The sequence below is a fragment of the Phyllopteryx taeniolatus genome, chromosome 6 (assembly GCF_024500385.1).
Source record: "Phyllopteryx taeniolatus isolate TA_2022b chromosome 6, UOR_Ptae_1.2, whole genome shotgun sequence".
Lineage (NCBI taxonomy): Eukaryota > Metazoa > Chordata > Actinopteri > Syngnathiformes > Syngnathidae > Phyllopteryx > Phyllopteryx taeniolatus.
In genome coordinates this window covers 22382247-22401343 of record NC_084507.1, presented here as the reverse complement: position 1 = coordinate 22401343, position 19097 = coordinate 22382247, and the positions used below count along the sequence as shown (strand labels likewise).

The 19097-nt window shown below is 42.6% G+C and overlaps 1 protein-coding gene across 1 annotated transcript in view; it reads left to right on the top strand.

The window, feature by feature from the left end:
* Positions 1-301: 301 nt before the first annotated feature.
* Positions 302-19097, top strand: part of si:dkey-22o22.2 (neural-cadherin) — a 108134-nt gene continuing 89338 nt past the window's right edge. Inside the window, exon 1 of the mRNA XM_061775518.1 lies at positions 302-1879. Within this exon, the coding sequence (XP_061631502.1) occupies positions 967-1879 (913 nt within the window). The 5' untranslated portion in view covers positions 302-966. The remainder of the gene's footprint in view (positions 1880-19097) is intronic.

The window sequence follows — 19097 nt, the reverse complement described above, 5'->3', positions numbered from 1 at the left end:
CACCAATTTTCACACAAATGAATTCTCGCCCATTACTGTGGAAGTGCTAAATGTTAGGCCAAGGTTGGAAGCAGTCAGCTCACTTAACATTTTGCATCGCCGTCAGATGCGCAGATGCGTGTGGTACTTTGACAGGATTTGACGACCATATGACATGAACAACACTGTTTTTCTTTTTTTCTTTTTTTAAAAAAAAAAGAGTTTTAAAGTAATTGCAGAGCCAGGTGCTCCCTTTCTTATTTTATTCTTCTTCTTTATTATATCTATGGACGCCTGTTTCCAACTGTAAAAAAAAAAAAAAAAAACGACTAGAAAAAGTGGACATATTTTGTCATGCACAACACAATGCCTTTGTAAAACCTGTGGAGCATAACATCCAGACACAGCTCGAGCTTTCTTATTGGCGGTTGACCCAAGTCATAATTATGAGAAAGAAATAAAAGTCATAATCATGAGATACGAAGTAACTCATTTGGGGGTGGGGGGCTTGCTCACGAATTCCCCCCATGTGGCAAACAATGCAGGTGCCAGATGTCTGTGTCCTGTCCTCCTTCATAAAGTGGCTCTTCTTGCCTGTCAATCAAGCCCCACTCCCGCTTTCCGATTGGTCCAGCTCCTCGTGGGTGGGCGGTGCCTTGAGTGCCACATGGAGCCGGTTGAGTTGTCTCTCCTCGTCCTGGTTCTCTCTCCTTTTCACTCCTATCCAGCCTCCATCCAGCACTGGGCACACTCGCCACTCCTCAGCGTTGTATGTCTCACATTTGTATATGTATGTTCATTAAAAGACTTTTTAGTACTCAAAGAGAGAACAATTATGTTGAACAGATTTTCTTTCATGGAGCAGCTATTGAAGGTCGATTTAGGTGTTAAATGAAGGAAGTTTGACTATTTCTTCATTTTTTGGGGGGTTAAAATTTGGAGTTTAAAAGGACTACGGTGTTCTTGTTTTGTTTTTTGGATGGAAAAATGGGCGAAAAAGAACTCTCCCTGTACTTTCTCGTCCTCACCTTCCTCTTCGTCCACCTGCTGCCCACTTCCGCTCGTCGGTCTCACTACTCCGGACGAATCACGGAGAACTCCCCGGCTGGGACGCCCGTGGACGGGGTGGCCGTGCCGTTGGTAACCGGTGTTTGCCCCGGTAGTGTGGCCCCGCTGAAGGGGAGCTACGCGTCCGACTTCCGTCTCGTTCGCCCCCACGGACGCCGGCGGCACCTGGTCCTGGTGTCAGCCAAACGTCTGGACCGGGAGTTCATTGCCATGTACGAGCTGACCGTGGAGCGGTGCGCGGGGGGTCCGGTGCTAATCCAGGTGGAGGTGACGGACGTCAACGACAACGCGCCGCGCTTCACCGCCGGTAACCGAACCCTGGAGGTGGACGAGTTCACCCCGCTCGGTACCGAGTTGGCCCGGTTTGACGCCAAGGACGGAGACGCGGATGTGAACGGACGCGTGACTTTTTACGTACAAGTTTTACCCGAGTCCAGCTTGCTCCGCGTGGACGCCGAAACCGGACAGGTGACGCTGGCGGGCTCCCTCCGGGGGCTGAGCCGAGTCACAGCCAGGCTTTACGTCAAGGACGGCGGGGACCAGCCTCTGGTCGGCGGGCCGGTCTTCCTGGAGGTCCTGGTGCGCCGGTCGTCCAAGCGGAGGTCGCGCGCCCTGGCCGAGGAGGTAGCCTACGCCGTGAGCGTCCCGGATCAAGCCGGCGTCGGGGACCTGGTGTTCACGATGCCCGACCGGAGGTTCGAGCGGCGATGGTTCGAGGTGAGCTCCGACGCCGACTCGCCGGTGCAGATCGAGAGGGACTCGGGGAGAGTGTTCCTTGCGCGCAGCCTGCAGGAGCCCGTGGAGGTGATGGTCAAGATCCACAAACACAAAGGTAAGAACAAAACTCATTGCATTTGATCAGCATAACTACACTTTGGCATCTCGAGTGAATGTTTCCCATTGATTTATTGATTGATTGATTGATTTATTTTATCAATAGTTCTTTATCCCATCTGAATGAACTTATTTCAGAGCAGAATTCATGTTTGCGCCTTAAAGTGAAGAGTGATAGAATGTGTGTGTGTGTGTGTGTGCAAAATATTGATTTAGAAATGTTTGGAATTGTCAGTGGTGGGAAATAATGAAATAGAAATACTTTGTTCCTTTACTTGAGTACATATTTCAGCATTACTGACAAGAGCAGATTCAGCAAAGTGAGATATTCCCCACCCACAGGGGCGTATTTAACCATATGGGGTCCTTCACATCAAGATTTTGAATATGAATGTTTATTATCAGCTAAAAAGTGTGAATTCTAGAAACATTTTCTGGTTTTCTGCGGTAGATAGAGTCCTTAAAAGAATTTTTGAGGATTATTAGCTAACAAGTGAATCATATCAAGGCGTTTACTGTAATTGATAAGAACAATAATCAATGTTTAATACAGTTAAGCATTTTGACCGCTTTAATGCTAACATCTTGGTGATGAATAGCGTCATTCGTGTCACTCTTGACTCCATGGAATGCTACTGCAACTGGCTTTTGCCGTTGTAAGTTACGCCCGTTCTGTGTCAGTGTGAAAAAAGGTTGAAACATCTGATAATTTTGATTTAAAATAACATTTCCTCTCACCTTCTCCTCTGCTCCATTCCATTTGGGTAACTCCACACCCATTTTCTCACAATGTGCCAACGAGGTTTTTCACACTGTTCCTGAATCAAGTTTGTACATTTGCAGTAAGAACCTGGAATAGTCCATTGCATGAGAAGGGAGGGCGAAGCATTTGAAACGATCATGACAGATTAAGCATTTGATATATTTTTTTTCAGCGTGTGAATCAATACTGCAACACTAATAATGACTGTAAATCGAAGAAAACTTAATCAGTTTTTACGAGACGTTTGGGATCTTGTAAATCGCCTCAGACTGCATAATTGTAGGTCTGCTCCTGTAATCCACAGCATTTTTACTAAAGATAATTGTTTGATGTTATCGGCACATCATGTTTTGATAGCATTAATAAAAATGAAGCCCACACTAGTTTGCTCCTGGTTTTAAAAAAATGAAATAAATGATAATCCCAACAAAATGTTTGTTTTCCGCTGCACTATGTATTGTAAGTTAATAAGAGGGAAACTGTTTTGTGTGTGTGTGTGTGTGTGTAGAAGTATTTTTACTTTTGTGCTTATGTACTACATTTCAGTCTGCATTTTTTTTTGTTATTATGTGAGTATAAGTGTTGAATCTGTACTTCTAATTTGACCAGTATTTTTATAGTAGTTCCTCTAAACTACAGAGTGTGAGTACTTTTGTCACCTACTTTTGTGGTTGCACTTTGCAGTGGTATACTGAGCTGTTTGTAACATTTTGTCCATGTGTGTGCACAAAGATAATAATGATCCTTTTTATTGACACTTATCAGTGTTTCATTTAATAGAATTGTCTTTATTGTGGTTGTGTTTTGGCACTTCTGTTGTGCACAAAATCATAGTGAGATCTATTTAACATTTTGTCTTCATTTGTGAGCGAGTGCACAAGCGCGTTTGTGTGTGAGCAGTCTTGTTTTTTAGTTGTTAGTTGTTAGTCAGGATTCAACCAATCAGTTGGTGATATTTTACTGTCATGCTCACAAAGAAGCGACAATTAGTTTTGTGGGTTCAGAAACATGCACTGATTGGTCTTTGAACTTGGCGTATAGGTGTGTTTATGGAAAGAAATGAGGTGTAACCCTTTTTAATATATCACAGCATGCCCAAAGCACTCAGCGAGGCAGAAAAGAAGTTGTAGCTTTCGTGTCCTGAACAAGACGTACATTATTTGCTTTGATTGAGTTGTAAATGTACACAAACACTCCCACTGTACTGAGTACTAAGGACCAAAGTGACTGTTGTTTCTTTTTCATTTTCTTTTGCCGCTCGAATAATATAGCCTTATTACATCTATACGTTTCCTCCCATACACAATGGAAATAAAAACCTACACATTCTCACAATTTAGCATCAGGCCTCTATCTAGTATACATGGTTCAAATTTGGTCACAATTAGACAAAATCAGTATAACAAGATGGTCTTTCAAGGCTCCCTGGAAATGACTGCTTCAAACCAAAATGGAAGACTTCCCGTTTCTTTTCAAACATATTTTCTCGAGCATTTTTTGTGGGTCAACTCATAATAGACATGTCTACCGAATTTCGTTTTGTGAAGTGAAACTTGATTCAAAGTATTCAAAGGATCCCTAGAAATGGATCAAAACAACCCTAAAATGATCACTTCAAACCAAATCGGGAGACTTCCAGTTTCTTTTAAAGCCTGGCTTTTTGAGAATTTTTTTGTGGGTCTACTCATGACAGACATCCTTCCCAAATGTCATTTTGCTCAGTGAAACCGGCATCAGGGGCTGAATTGTCCCAAAAATTCTAAGGTCTTGAAGTCTTCCTGTATCTTTTCTTTTCTATCCCTTGAGACTTTTTTTGTGGGCCTACACATTATAGACATGCCTACCAAATTCCATGTTGCCAAGTTCTAAGTTTGGTGGCATTCAGACAAAACTCCTCTTTTACGGACCCATAGAAATAGGCAAAATAACCCCAAATTGCCTGCTTCAAACCAAAATGGCAGACTTTTCAGGCATGGTTTTTTGTGGCGTTTTTATGGGTCCTCTTATGATAGACAAGACTACCAAATTTCATGTTGCTTAATGATACTGGCTTGGGAGGGGGCTGGATTCAAACCAATTCCAGGGGGCACTACTGAGGCCCTTTTGGGGCTCATGCCCTTAACCAACACCAAATGTAAATTACCGCCAGGATGAACAAGGCTGCAAAATCTGGTCAATGTACGAAAATGGAAAATCCCAGAAATTTTCAAGAGGGCCTTTATACCGCTTGCTCTGGCCTTTTTTTTTTTTTTTTTAAGCTTATTGACGTCATATTCATGTAAAGGTCGATGTGGTCTACGTCCAAACTGTGAAGTTGAAAGTGAGATCTTTTGAAAACAAAGTAGCGGAGTGTTGAAGATGACAACGTCCTGTTTGACAAGATGAAACGACATCCAGATGCTGCTCTGTCCGCTGCCCCCCCATAACTCCCATCCAGTCCCCCCTCCTCCTGTACTTCCACCAGCAAAGTAAATGTTTAAGCGGGACTCTAAACTGGCCCCATCTGGACGGCGGCTTAGCATCCAGGTCACGTTTGTTCAATCAGTGCGAGCTGGCCGCGTGGCTGCTGTTTATTTGCTCTAATTAGCGGCGTTTGCTCACCTGAACGTCCCCCGAGGCCTCGATTCTGACAGCGGGGGCGCCGCCCAGAGCCCCGGACCCCCTCCGACAGGAAGCTTTGTTTTGGTTAAGGCAGACAGGCCGAGTTGACCGTGTCTTTTGTGTGATTTGTGGGACACGCTGCTGAACGCCGTGTAAACTCCAACTCTGATTGAGCCGCTCTGTTTTTTGCCACCAACCAAACCAGGGGCAGATGTGTCACCGCGTTGGGGTCTCATTGGTCGCCACGGTCTCCGGAATTGACAAGAGACAAGGTTTTGATCCACGATTGAAAGTAAGCTAAGCTAACGTAAGTGTAAAAAGAAGCTACATTAAACTGAAATAGGGGAAGAACAAAAGCAAAACTAAGAACAAGTGGAAAGTTCATCTGTGACAGGCTAGACTAAGCTAAAGTAACCTAACAGCAGATATCTTAACCGGAGACTTGCGATTCATTTTTATGTAACATATTGTAAACTCAAGCTGAGATCGGCTAAGTTACATTGAGCTGACAATGTACATTTTAATCAATCCAAGTGACATACAGTATTGGAAAAGGTAACAAAAATAGGCTAAGCTAAATAAAGCTAACAGTAACTTCAATTTATACTGGTCTTCAGCTCGAGTAAGGTATTGTAAATGTAAGCAAATGTATGTAAATGTTAAAACGTAAGCTAAGACCGGCTAGGCTAGGTGAAATTGAGTGAGTAGCAGACATCTTAAAGTCCAATAGTGTTCAATCAGCGTAAGGTATTGGAAAAGTAAACTACTATAGGCTATGCTAAACCCGCAACAGACATCTTAACATCTTACTTAAAAGTAAATTAAGGCTAAGCTAAATTAGGCTAACAACAGATACTTCAACCAAAAACAAGTGTTCAATCCTTGCTTGAATACTTATGGCAAACGAAGCTAAATTAAGCAACAGAAGAGCCACTTTCACCCCGTCCTGTCTTTTCTGTACAAATGACGCTGACACCAAAATAGGGAGGACCAAATTGTTCCCGCCGATATTCCGCCATTGGAGCTAGCATCAGAACTCTAACAAAGCTTGTGTAAATGTCATGTTGGGCCAGGAACGTGGAGTTTGACACCTGGCATTCATTTCTCCCAGCCTGTTGTGTTGAAAGAAATTGTCACTGACATCACGTAATTATCCGACTGCGGGATGTAATAAAAGCCGTTTTTTATTCGCAGTGCCAAATCTTACAGTTGCGACAAAATCCGCCATTTTACACTTCTCCTTGGCACCAACAACCCTTCGGCGACACACTTTGAGACTAAAAGAGAATCACGAGTTGTTTTTCCGTGCCTGTCGGGTAAAAAAACAAAAACAAAGGAAAGAGTTGATCACAGACACAAACAGAGTCATTTATAGTCCCGTAAAGTTGTCTTTGCAGCGCAAGAGAGACGATTAATTCGGACGAATAAAGATCAGTGTCGCACCAAGACAAAAGCATTGTAATGAGCTGAAAACACAGACAGAAAAACTCAAACGGAGCACAGAAAAAAGGATGACTTTGATTATTATTTCACACGACAACACTGAGAACACAACAGCAAGAAATTATTTTAGCTGCAGCGCTACAGAGCTGATACATACATCTTTTTCAAACAGAGAACTTGCAATATTGCAGCATCAGAGTTTCCACTTAGGTCAACACAACATTTATCCACCTGTGCCTTTCACACAAAACCCAGCAAAGCAGAAAACTTGCCCACACACAAGGGCATTACAGGACCTTAATTGATCCATTGATCCATCCCCCCCCCCCCCCCCCCCCCTGGCTTCACTCAAACGGCAGTTTATCTGAAGCTCACTCATAACTAAAATTTTGGCTCGTAACACAAATAAAGTCGTTAACTCGAAAAACATGTACGTTGTGGCACTCCTAAATCATGGTACCACTATTTAAAACGGCTGTTATAACATCCGCACAGGCACACAAGTCTTTCTGTATGTGCACCAAAAGTGATTACGAGCACAGCGAAATGAGAAAAAACACGCTCCCGTCGGCCACAGTTATCGCGGCAGACTCTGCCCTCATTAAGCCGTTAACTAATATTTATAGTCGCAAACTGTGGATACACAAACACACTCACTCACACGCGCACACACACACGAACACACACACAGTGTCCGGTTGTGTTGTCGCTTTTTTTTGTGCGTGTGTGCAAGCCCCGAGGTTACACACAAGGTTTGTCGCTCCGGTTTATTCCATTGTCTTTATTTGTGGATTTAGCCAGAGGCAGGAAGCAACCTGCCACTGCTTGAGTGTGTGTGTGTGTGTGTGTGCGTGCGTGTGTGTGTGCGTGCGTGCGCTGTAGCAAGTACCATTGGATTGTGTGACCTGGAGGCAGCTGAGCTTCACAGAGTGCATTTGTGTGTCTGTCATTGTCACCAACATTGATCACACCACTCTAGATATGCGTTTTCTTGCTGGTGTGTGTGTGTGTGTGTGTGTGTGTGTGTGTGTGTGTGTGTGTGTGAAAATGCTGTGGGATAAATTATGGCGGCCAAATGCTGATGGTCCCTGGAATGACCTTTTAAAGGGGAGCAAAGCAGTGTCGCACAAAAGAAAAAATATCCATCCATCCATCCATTTTCTACCGCTTTTCCAAGGTCGGGTCGCGGGGGCAGTAGCTTTAGCAGGGACGCCCAGACTTCCCTCTCCCCAGCCACTTCATCCATCTCTTCCGGGGGGATCCCGTGGCGTTCCCAGGCCAGCCGAAGGATGAAGTCTCTCCAGCGTGTCCCCGGGGTCTCCTCCCGGTGGGACGTGCCCGGAACACCTCACCAGGGAGGCGTCCGGGTGGGATCCGAATCAGATGCCCCAGCCACCTCATCTGGCTCCAGTCGATGTGAAGGAGCAGCGGCTCTACTCTGAGATCCTCCCGGATGACCGAGCTTCTCACCCTATCTCTAAGGGAGAGCCCGGACACCCTGCGGAGGAAACTCATTTCGGCCGCTCGTATCCGGGATCTCGTTCTTTCGGTCACGACCCACAGCTCGTGACCATAGGTGAGGGTAAGAACGTAGATCGACCGGTAAATCGAGAGCTTCGCCTTTCGACTTGGCTCTTTCTTTACCACAACGGAGAGATACAAAGTCCACATCACTGCAGACGCTGCACCGATCCGCCTGTCGATCTCCCGTTCCATTCTTCCCTCACTCGTCCCCCGAGGGACACGGTCGAACGCCTTCTCCAAGTCCACAAAACACATGTAGACTGGTTGGGCGAACTCCCATGCACCCTCGAGGACCCTGCCGAGGGTGTAGAGCTGGTCCGCTGTTCCAAGGCCAGGACGAAAACCACACTGCTCCTCCTGAATCTGAGATTCAACTTCCCGACGGACCACTCCTCTCCAGCACCCCTGAATAGACCTTACCAGGGAGGCTGAGGAGTGTGATCCCCCTCCTGTCCCCCTTCTTAAAAAGGGGGACCACCACGCCAGTCTGCCAATCCAGAGGCACTGTCCCCGATGTCCACGCGATGTTGCAGAGGCGTGTCAACCAGGACAGCCCTACAACATCCAGAGCCTTGAGGAACTCCGGGCGAATCTCAGGTCAGCAGCGCCCCATCCCCACTATACACAGTGTTGATGGTGCACTGCTTTCCCCCCCTGAGACGCCGGATGGTGGAACAGAATTTCCTCGAAGCCGTCCGGAAGTCTTTCTCCATGGCCTCACCGAACTCATCCCATGCCCGAGTTTTTGCTTCAGCGACCACCAAAGCTGCATTCCGCTTGGCCAGCCGGTACCCATCAGCTGCCTCAGGAGTCCCACAGGCCAAAAAGGCCCGACAGGCACCTTACGGCCACAGCTATATATACATATATATACTGTACGTTGCATTTAGCAGCAATGCTAACTAATGCTCCGCAAACGAGCTAAGCAGTCTTCATGTTTTGTCTGGGATAGCTTAGCGGTGGTAAGTAACACGCTGCATTTATTCCGTTACAGTTCCATAAGTAACTTTTTGGGGATAAATTGGACTTGTTGGAGTAGTTTTATTACAACATACCTTTGACTTTTAGTAGCTTAGTTTACTTTTACAGTATTTGTGTTAAGAAGAAAAGCTTCATTGCGCTACGTTCCGCTACTTTTATTTGTATCTATCTATCTATTATTGCTTACACAATCTATTTGTTTCGGTTTGTCAGAGAGAAATCCGTCGCATGACTCTATTTCACCGATCCTATATAACCACTAATGACGTTTGAGCCTGACAGCCACATGACTGCACATTGCTCCACCGCCCCACACAAAAGCAAAGTTTTCAAAGTGACTTTTTTACACAAAGCATGCTGGCGACCGGTTCAGGGTGTACCCCGCCTCCCGCCCGACGATAGCTGGGATAGGCTCCAGCAGCCCGCGACCCTAGTGAGGATAACCGGGAAAGAAACTGGATGGATGGATGGATGGATGGATGGCTGAAACAACAGAGGTTGTCATGCGCTGTCATCTGTGTCTGCCTAAAAATGTCAACAATTCAGCCTACAGGAACTCCACTTCAAACTTGACAAAACACGTTCCGGTTTTGTTTGTAATCCTTACCTGGTCAGCCTATTGTGCTGTTTCATGAGTGTAAACAAATAAAGATCATTTAGGTTCTCGTGGCTGTTTTGCCTTAATTTCTTATTATATAAATATTTAATTTCATTATTGTTTTAGTTCAAGTAAAAATTATTGGGCACTAAATAAAATTGCACATTCCCTATTTTTTTGTGTATTTGACGTATTTTTTTGTGTACTTGACGTCATGCTCTGATTAAAAAAAATAAATAAATAAAATATCGGAAATTACTCACTAGTTACTCAGTACTTGAGATTTGTTTCACAGAGTACTTCTCAAACAATGATTTGGACTACTTTTTACCTTGGGTCATCTTATTCTAAAGTAACAGTACTCGAGTGAAATTTTTGGCTACTTTATCCACCTCTGCTTAGCATCAAGCAAAGGGGCATCAAAACTGTTCTAATAAAAGAGACAGAGAAGGTCCCCAACTACTGTAAGCTCCAGTAACAGCTGTTTTTCCCCAGAGTGTAAAGAGAATATATACCATTAAATATTGTTGTATGCTCTGCTTGTATGTGTTGCTTCTCTGTGTGTTTTAAGTAGCAGTTGTTTGAAGGTTTATAATTATCATAATATGTATGCTAATTTCCATTCCCTGTCTATGGCGTTTCACATTTTATGTTTGCATTAAGCGTGCAGACTTTTGTTTTACAAAATTATCTGGTGGAAAAAAAAAGACAATTGGCTATATTACCCTAAATACTAGTCCCTTTCACACAGGTGACGTCCCACCTCTGATACTGTGACTCAGAAGCCAGGCAATTTTGAGGGTCAACTTTGACCCCCCTATTTTGGGTGGTACCTTTGAAATATCTTATCTCAGAATTTCAAATTGTCAGCAACTCAAGTGCTCACATTGTCTGTAATGAACCTGATGGCCTATAGGCGGCGCTATCCAGGCTACAAAGTAGTTTGGTCTGTGTGTTCGGTGCTCTGTTGTTTCTTTTTTTAACCGAGTGGAACGTCCTAATAGCTTATTGACGGCCAATCAGCTGCAGCCTGGGGCGAGGCCGCTCACAACTAGGACAAGGTCGTCCAATCAGCATCTGCACGCATTCCATGTAACCAAGAGCACAAAAGCACCACAGTAACTATAGAAATCCTCTGGCTAGCAACGAACCTTAAAAAGCATAAAAAACGCTACTCTTCCTTGAATTTTTGTATAAAAAGTCTTTAGAATGGATGTGGAAGAAAAGTAGGTAATGGATAATACATCAAAATACATTTTAAAAAGTTATAAATATAACCAGAAATGTAATTGTAAAAATAGATTGACGATACAAATTGTATACAACATAAAATGGATATTTCAAATGTGTAAGTAGACAAATATTTTTACAAAGACATATAGACATTTAAGATAAATAAAAGATATTTCAAATAAAGAGAATTTATGAATAAAATAATACATGAATAAAATAAGTAAAAAATGCGGTAAATGGGTTTTAAAAAATTCATTGAATCAGACATTTATGAAAAAATGAAGGCAAATACGATGAAAAGTGTTACCTAGAATAAAAAAGTATATGTGACCCAAAAAAGTGACTAAGATACTGTAACCTGATGAATAAAATAAATGCATAATAAATACAAATATTTTTAAAGTCAAATTGTCTGTAAAATAGACATGTCAGTCAAATAAAAATAACACACACACACACACACACACACACACACTTTCCCTTCCCCCTGCAGAGTCCCCTGTACAATTAACACACAAATCCGAACTCAGCTGTGGTGTGAGTTAGCGCGTGAGATGTTGCACGTGTTGTGTGTGTGTGTGTGTTTGCCCACACACACAGACAGGCCCCCCTGTTAGGCAAAGACACACACACACACATACATAATTTTACTGCATGTGTGTTGGCGTGTGCTGGCTAATTGTCTCCATGTTGCTCTTCTCCTCCAGCTTAATGATGCGTATTTGACCTCTACCTCTTCCATGTTGATTCAGCTTCATGTGGACTTGATGGAAGGAAGGAACTATGTTCAAGTGAGTTGAGGAGCTTTATTGAGACAAAAATAGTGCTTTGCCATCGTCTTGTGGCATCTCGATGCCAATGAACTATTTCAAAGTGAGTTGAGGTCTTCATTTAGACAAAAGTAGTGCTTTGCTGCCATCTTGTGGCATCTTGGTGACAACAAACTATGTCAAAGTGAGTTGATGAGTTTCATTTTGACAAAAGCAGTGCTTTTCCACCATCTTGTGGCATCTTACTGACCAGGAGTTATGTTGAAGTGAGTTGAGGAGCTTCATTTAGACAAATGTAGTGGCGTCATCGTGTGGCATCTTGGCTAGGAATTATGTTGAAGTGAGTTGAGGAGCTTTATTTAGACAAAAGCAGTGCTTTGCCGTCTCGTGGCATCTTGGTACCATACAACCATGTTGAAGTGAGTTGAGGAGCTTCATTCAGCCAAACGTAGTGCTTTGCCGCCATGTTGCGGCACCTAGTTGCCAAGGACAGCTCACCCCTGGTTTATTATCATTATTTTTAAAAGTTTGTAGAGCAGACTTGAACAAAGTCCTTTCAAGCACAGCGTGGAGAATCCTGTTAAAAAGCTTGACGTCTTCTCAGCCTGTCCGTCAATCTCCACCGTGACGCCGGTTGCACTATCTGGTCCACTTGCAGTGGCCTCCCCCCCTCGGGAAGTCCCTCTGCAGGGTAAGAGGAGGACCAAGGGATGAAACCAGCAAGATTTTCTCCCTCTGGCCTCCAGCTTATCTGCTCCCAGTGCATCTCCCTGGGGGGATCAGAGTCTCCCAAGGCAACCCGGTGATCAGAATTCAAGAACTTTTTTAATATACTGTATGTACTTAAAAAAGAAATCACTTGAGGAACCTCAGCTTTGTGAACTTTAACTGTAAATTAAATAGAATTTTAAATTAAGAAAATTATACTCAAATACAAATACAGTACAGTATTTTAAGTGAAGCTTTGTATTGTTTTCTAAATTAATTCATTTACAATTGACTTTTTTTCACTTACTGTTTAAAGATTTATTTTAACAAAATCAAAATATTCTAATCTGTATTTGTATTTTTTTGTATTAAGTTGACATTTTACAGGGAAAATATTTTTATATATCCATTATTGTTTTTAATTATAAAAAAATTTCACTTAACTAGAAAATCCGAACATCAACAAAGTGCACAGAACTGTAAATTACATTTTAATTTACATGTCTATAAACTGTATGTTTATATCTACATTTTATTGGTATTTTCTTGCCTTTTTTTGTTTTAATTTACGTTCATCCCTTTAAGTTTTTAAATACATTTTAAAAGTTAAAACTACTATTTTATTCATACATTTAAAAATGTTATATCGTCATGTTTTAATTTTTTTAATTTACATTTTACTTTGCAAACTATTTTACTTAAGGCTTTACTTTTGAATTAAGTTTTATTACTTTATTCATCATTTAAAATGTTTTTTGTTTTTATTTAAATATTCTAATTGTATTTCATGCATTCTGAAGTCAATGCTTTTTGAAGGAACATAACCAAAGGTCCAACATGTAAAATATGTAATATATAATGCAGTATGCACTGTAATGGCATCCCCTGTAGTGTTGCATTGTGGGATGTTTGTGGCATTGCCAGGTTACTGGGTGACTTCAGGTCTTTTTGTAGTCAATTAAAGCACAAAGTAAAAGTACAAGCGGGAGTGTTGTAATAATTACTTCAATCATGGCTGACTCCCATCTCACACACACACACACACACACACACACACACGCACACACACGCTTAGCCAGCTGTCAGCATTCCCTGGAAACCTGACCCACATGGTTCCTTTGCCACATGGACACATTCTGGCCCACACACATGCACACGCGTGTAAAATAGACAAACACACACTTTGATGTCAGCTTCTTTGATACGATGACAGTTGACTGTCAATCACATTGCGTTGTCATGGTTACACGTTACACTGATTTTTAAATTCACAATCGAAATGAGTACACAGTTTCTTAACGACAACCGCCACCTTGCACAATCGAAATCAACACGACCACTAGAAATAAGTCTGGGAAGGTGCACAAAAAGAAACCAGACACACACACACACGCGCACACACACAAACACAGTATTGTTCCGATTGATGATGGAACTGCACTGAAGCACAGTGTGAGTTATGATGCAACTAGTGTACATAAAGATACTTCACACACGCACATACACACAATAAACACAAACATGCATGGAGAGGTAAATTTATTATGACAGTGAACCTGTGCGCACACACACACACACACTGTATATACACACATGCACACATTTCAGTGATATAAAGGTCTATAGTTGTTTCGAGAGTCACATAGTTCTTCAGGGAGGACAAGACACACACACAGAAGAGCCTGAGGGTGCGAGCGGTGGTCGGCTTGTCAGAGCTGATTTGAAGTCGCAGTGTCGCAAACACAAACCTGCTTCATATTAGATTACCAGCTCCACGATGAAGAGGTGTGCACTGATGTGTGTGTGTGTGTGTGTGCGTGTGTGTGTGTGTGTGTGTGTGTGTGTGTGTGTGTGTGGAGGGTTCTGTGCCCAGAGGTCCAGCCTCAGCAGTCATTAACACCCAGTAGAGCCTCCTGAATGTGTGTGTGTGTGTGTGTGTGTGCGTGTTTGTGTGCGCACGCGCGTGTGTGTGTGCGCATGGGTGTTACCATTGATGCTCGTCACGACCATAAAGCACAACTCAGTCTTGTTGTCCTGCTTCTTTGCGTGTATACTTTTTTTTTTATCTGCAGTGTTTTGTCTGCGATGGCAATTGTAAATGTCACGAAGTGAAACAACCATAGGTATGAACATGCAGTTGGTAGATACAACACGCCCTTTTTGAGCTGTGTGGCTACAGTGACGCTAAGCTAGTCGGGGCAAAGTCGTCAGTGCATTCCTTGTGCGCGTACGGCAAAAAAAATCTAAAGCACAATGATACCGGCACATTGTGGTGCATACAGTTGTGCACAACACCGTACAGTTACAAGAACAGAACTCGACTGTTCCGGCATAAAAGAGATACTGATTTTCCATTCTGCTTGACCTAACAGCTGAACAGGACAAAAAAAATAAAAAAAATTATATTTAAAAAAAATAACACAAGAACAGAACTCAGAATAACCTCACACAGGTCAAAATATTTTGTGGGGCTTTTTTTCAAATGTTCTGTTGATAGCACACACTTTGACATTGACATACAAGGTAAAGCTCATGAAAATCGATTGAGAAATGAGAACGTTACGAATTAATTTCAATGTTCATGCATTGCCTTTGATGGGAACGTTGACCTACCCAACATGGCCATCGCGTAGTCATGTCGGTTAGCCAGGCTGCTATAGCGCGCTGACATATCTAGTGTCTTCTCTTCATATCTGTGGCGACAACAATAAAGTTGTAATTTTTAGAGGAAAAAATGTGGTCTTGTATTTTTTTAAAGAAAAAAAGTGATATTATGGGATATGTTTTTCTTAAAAAAATAATAATAATAAAATAAAAAAAATACAAATTATTCTCCTGGATAAAGATCACTTTCTAGAAAAAAATAAACTTTTCTCATAGTATTATGACGTTTTTAGGGGGGGGAAACGCTTTTTTTTTGTAGACGTGTTTTTGGTGTAATATTGTTCTGTTTTGTTTTTTTCTAGTAAAGAAAACTGGACTTTTTCCTCACAATATTGCATTTTTGTTTCTTAAAATAATACTTTTTCTTAAAAGGAATCAGATGTTGTTTTTTATGCAATGCTGGTTTATTTTCTAGAAACATGACTTTTAGCAAAAAAAAAAAAAGTATTTTCTAATTGTATTTGTTTTTTTGACAAGAAAAAAATCCTACTTTAACCGGAAATATTTAGAAATATTTCGCTGAAACAAACGTTTGGTTCCTACCAGCATGATTTGCTCAATGAGACGTGAAGAGGCGCCTCTTTGAGTGTGCGTGTGTTTTGTGGGGTCGTCTTGCAGCTGTGTTGATGACAGATGCCCATCACCTGAAACCCAGTCACTGCTTAAACTGCAGTCACTCGTCGGCCACAACTTTAGGCACACCTGCAAACTGCATTGCATCATTCTGAGGAGTGTTCCTATTTTGTTACCCTGGTGATGCAATTCCCAATAAACTACGCTAAAATTGGGAATAAAATACATTTCCCCCAGTCTTTTTCTGGCATATGGTAACCAACAGACATGTTTCTTACTTTATTTATTTATTTATTTATTTTACCTTTAATGAAACTGTATAAATAGTTGTCTCCTCTTAACTTTTGTATCACATATGACTTAGTTTGTACTTTTTAATCAACTTGACGTAAAGGAAAGTCTTCAAACTCCCACACTGGCTGCAATGTTAAATGTATTTATTTTATGTTGATTAAAGGGTGAACTGTCCATGGGTGTAAACGTGAGCGTGAATACTTGTCGATACGTTCCCTGTGATTGGCTGGCGACCAGTCCAGGACGTACTCTATTTCTCTCGCCAAAAGTCAGCTGGGCTCGACTCCCAACTTGCCCTCGTGAGGATAAACGGTATAGAAAATGGATAGATGGATGGATGGCGTGCAGCTGTCCAAGGAGGCCCTGCGTCTGGAAATGCCGCCAAGTGGTGTGGGGAGGTTAAGGGTTGATGACAGACGGTGCCGTGTGAGTGACGGGGGCGGCGCGGCGAGATGACAGCGGCGGCCTGGGCACGCTGGGGCAGGTTAGCGAGGAGACTGCAGAAGAAGAATGACGTTGAGGGGGGGTAGCAGGGGCGCTTGAACCTGAGAGAAACTCCTCTTTAAGGGGGCCTTGGAAATAAGGCTTTAGTCGCATCACAACAGAATAATTTTTGAGTCAAAATATCGTTTGGTCTGGAAAACTATTTTAACTCTGCAAATACTTGTATGTGTGTGACTGACAGGAGTGAAGAAATACTTAAAAAGCATGTCATAAATCATAAATTCATATAATCTCTTCTGTTGTCTTAAATGCTAGCACTTAATGCCTTCCTTTACCAAGCCATGGTAAAAATTACCAAAAGAGCCAACTTTTTCCGACTATGGGAAAACAGCTCATACCACTGATGGAAATTTTTGACAGTTTTGAAACTGTGACTTTTTAAAACCACAATATACCTTGAAACAGTAATCGGCCCATGTCTCACTCACATGCATACGGTATCGCCCCAGGGTGCGGAAAATGTACCACGATACAGCAGGGGGAACACTGTAGTTCTGTTTCTTCAGTTGATGCAAACGTATGTCATCTAAAACCAAAACTTTGCTGCTTTTTTTTCCCTCCAAACATACCCTGAGTACATGCAAGATCTGCTGAGTTGTGCTTTTTAAATTCCCGTCTAATTAGCAAATATTGTTAATGAGCAGCAGCCCAACAGCTGGAGGCAGCACTTGTGTGTCCTTAGACGTCCCTCAGAGCCTTTGACCGCTCGTCGTCCCGAGCATCGGACTTCAAACCGGTTCAGATTTAACTGCTCGCTTGCCCAGTGTGAACATCCTCCTCCTTCATCTTCAACATTCTTTTCATCTTTCCCCACACTCCATCTTCAGGACACACACACACACACACACTGACACATTTACAAACACACACCTGACTCAGCATGGTGTGTTTTTTATTTTTTATTTTCAAGCCCAAAACAAGCTTGATGGAGTAAAGCTGAATATACATCCTGCAGGCACCTCGGCAAAGCCTCATCCACTTCCTCTTCTTCATCTCCTCATCTTCATCTTGCTTTAAAGGAGACACATTTTTTTCCTCCATAATTTGAAAGCGCTCGAAGGTGTCTTCATAAAGGTTCTGTGACATTCGCTTTAAAATCCACAAAGGATGACAGGATGCGTCATATCCACTTGTCACACTATGGGTGAAATCACTCTGTTTCGGGGGGGGGAAATTCTGTCTCACATAAGCGCCGAGTATGGCTTCTGTTACCATGACAACCAGGGCGTTGGGGTGAAGCAAGTGGCTACAAAGCCACTCCTGGTGTTACTGGAGAAAATAAAAGCCACCACTGGCTAATTTAATCCAACTCTCCCACCCCCCAATAAAGATTTTATTGTGTATTTTCACTAGTGGAGGTGCATCATTCATCACAAAGCCGGCAAATTACACTTTGTCAAGACAGTGGAAGCTCTGCAGTTGAATGGTCAGGCTGACTCAACTTAAAGGTCTTCAATTAATTCATGACATTTTCACATTTCCAAGACTTCCCAGGTCGTAAAGTGAAAATAAATGTCTTCTAAATTGGACACACAACAGAGAAGAGTGTCGTTAATAACCCTGGTCAATTTGAATGATTACAAAAAATTGCTAAGTATAATATAAGGCTTTAGAATTGTGAAAAATATAGCGGTTCTCTCTGCTCTCAAACACTGTGGACGTGTCTGCTGAATATGCTGAAACCACTCCCCGCTCAACTGTCAATCAAAAAGTGGATGCCACTTCATCTCGTATCTTTCTTATGACTACACATAACTCCATGTTTCAGCTGCAGACAAATATCTATTTAAAGCCTCAGGCAGCTGGGAATATACAGTATACCACCAGGTCGTTGCAGGACTTTCCCACGCCGCGACAATGAGGCGCTCTAAAGCGACCACGCCAGCGCAAAGTCTATGTCCACTCGCTGGCTGTCACGTCAGAATTCTTCTCTTCCGCCTTCTGTGCGTGATGTGCGTGCACTCACTGCAGACAACGAAGCGCTCTAAAGCAACTACGTCAGCCCGAAGCCCTGGTGCAATTGTACATTTTTCTCTTCCTCATTGCTGTCTTCTTATGTCCTTTTGTTGTTTTTAGACATGCATGTAGATTGTGTACCTAATAAATTGACCTAATACACTCCCCGTTCTCTTCGTCATTGCCCACGTTTCTCTCCTCTTTTATCTCCTCCTCTTCTTTCATCCATCCGTCCATTCTCTATACCGCTTATTCTGTTCAGGGCAAGGCACGGAAACTCTCAAGATTCAAACCTAGAATCTTTGACTGTGAGCCAGGGTGAGAACCGCAATACACTGTGTCGCCCTCTTCCCCATCCTCCCCATTTTAATATTATTGTCATCCCTTCATCATTCCTTTCTTTATCCTCGTTCCGCAAACAGTCTGCTTCACATTACACCCCTACTGTTGCACCCCCCCCCCCCCCCCCCACACACACACACACACATGCTCAGGGTCAAAGTTCACCATGAGAAAGGTGGCTTTGATCAAACACACCTTCTTCTTCCTCTTCCTCATTCTATCGCTACTTCCTCAGGCGTATCTTCGGTTATGCGAGGGCCAA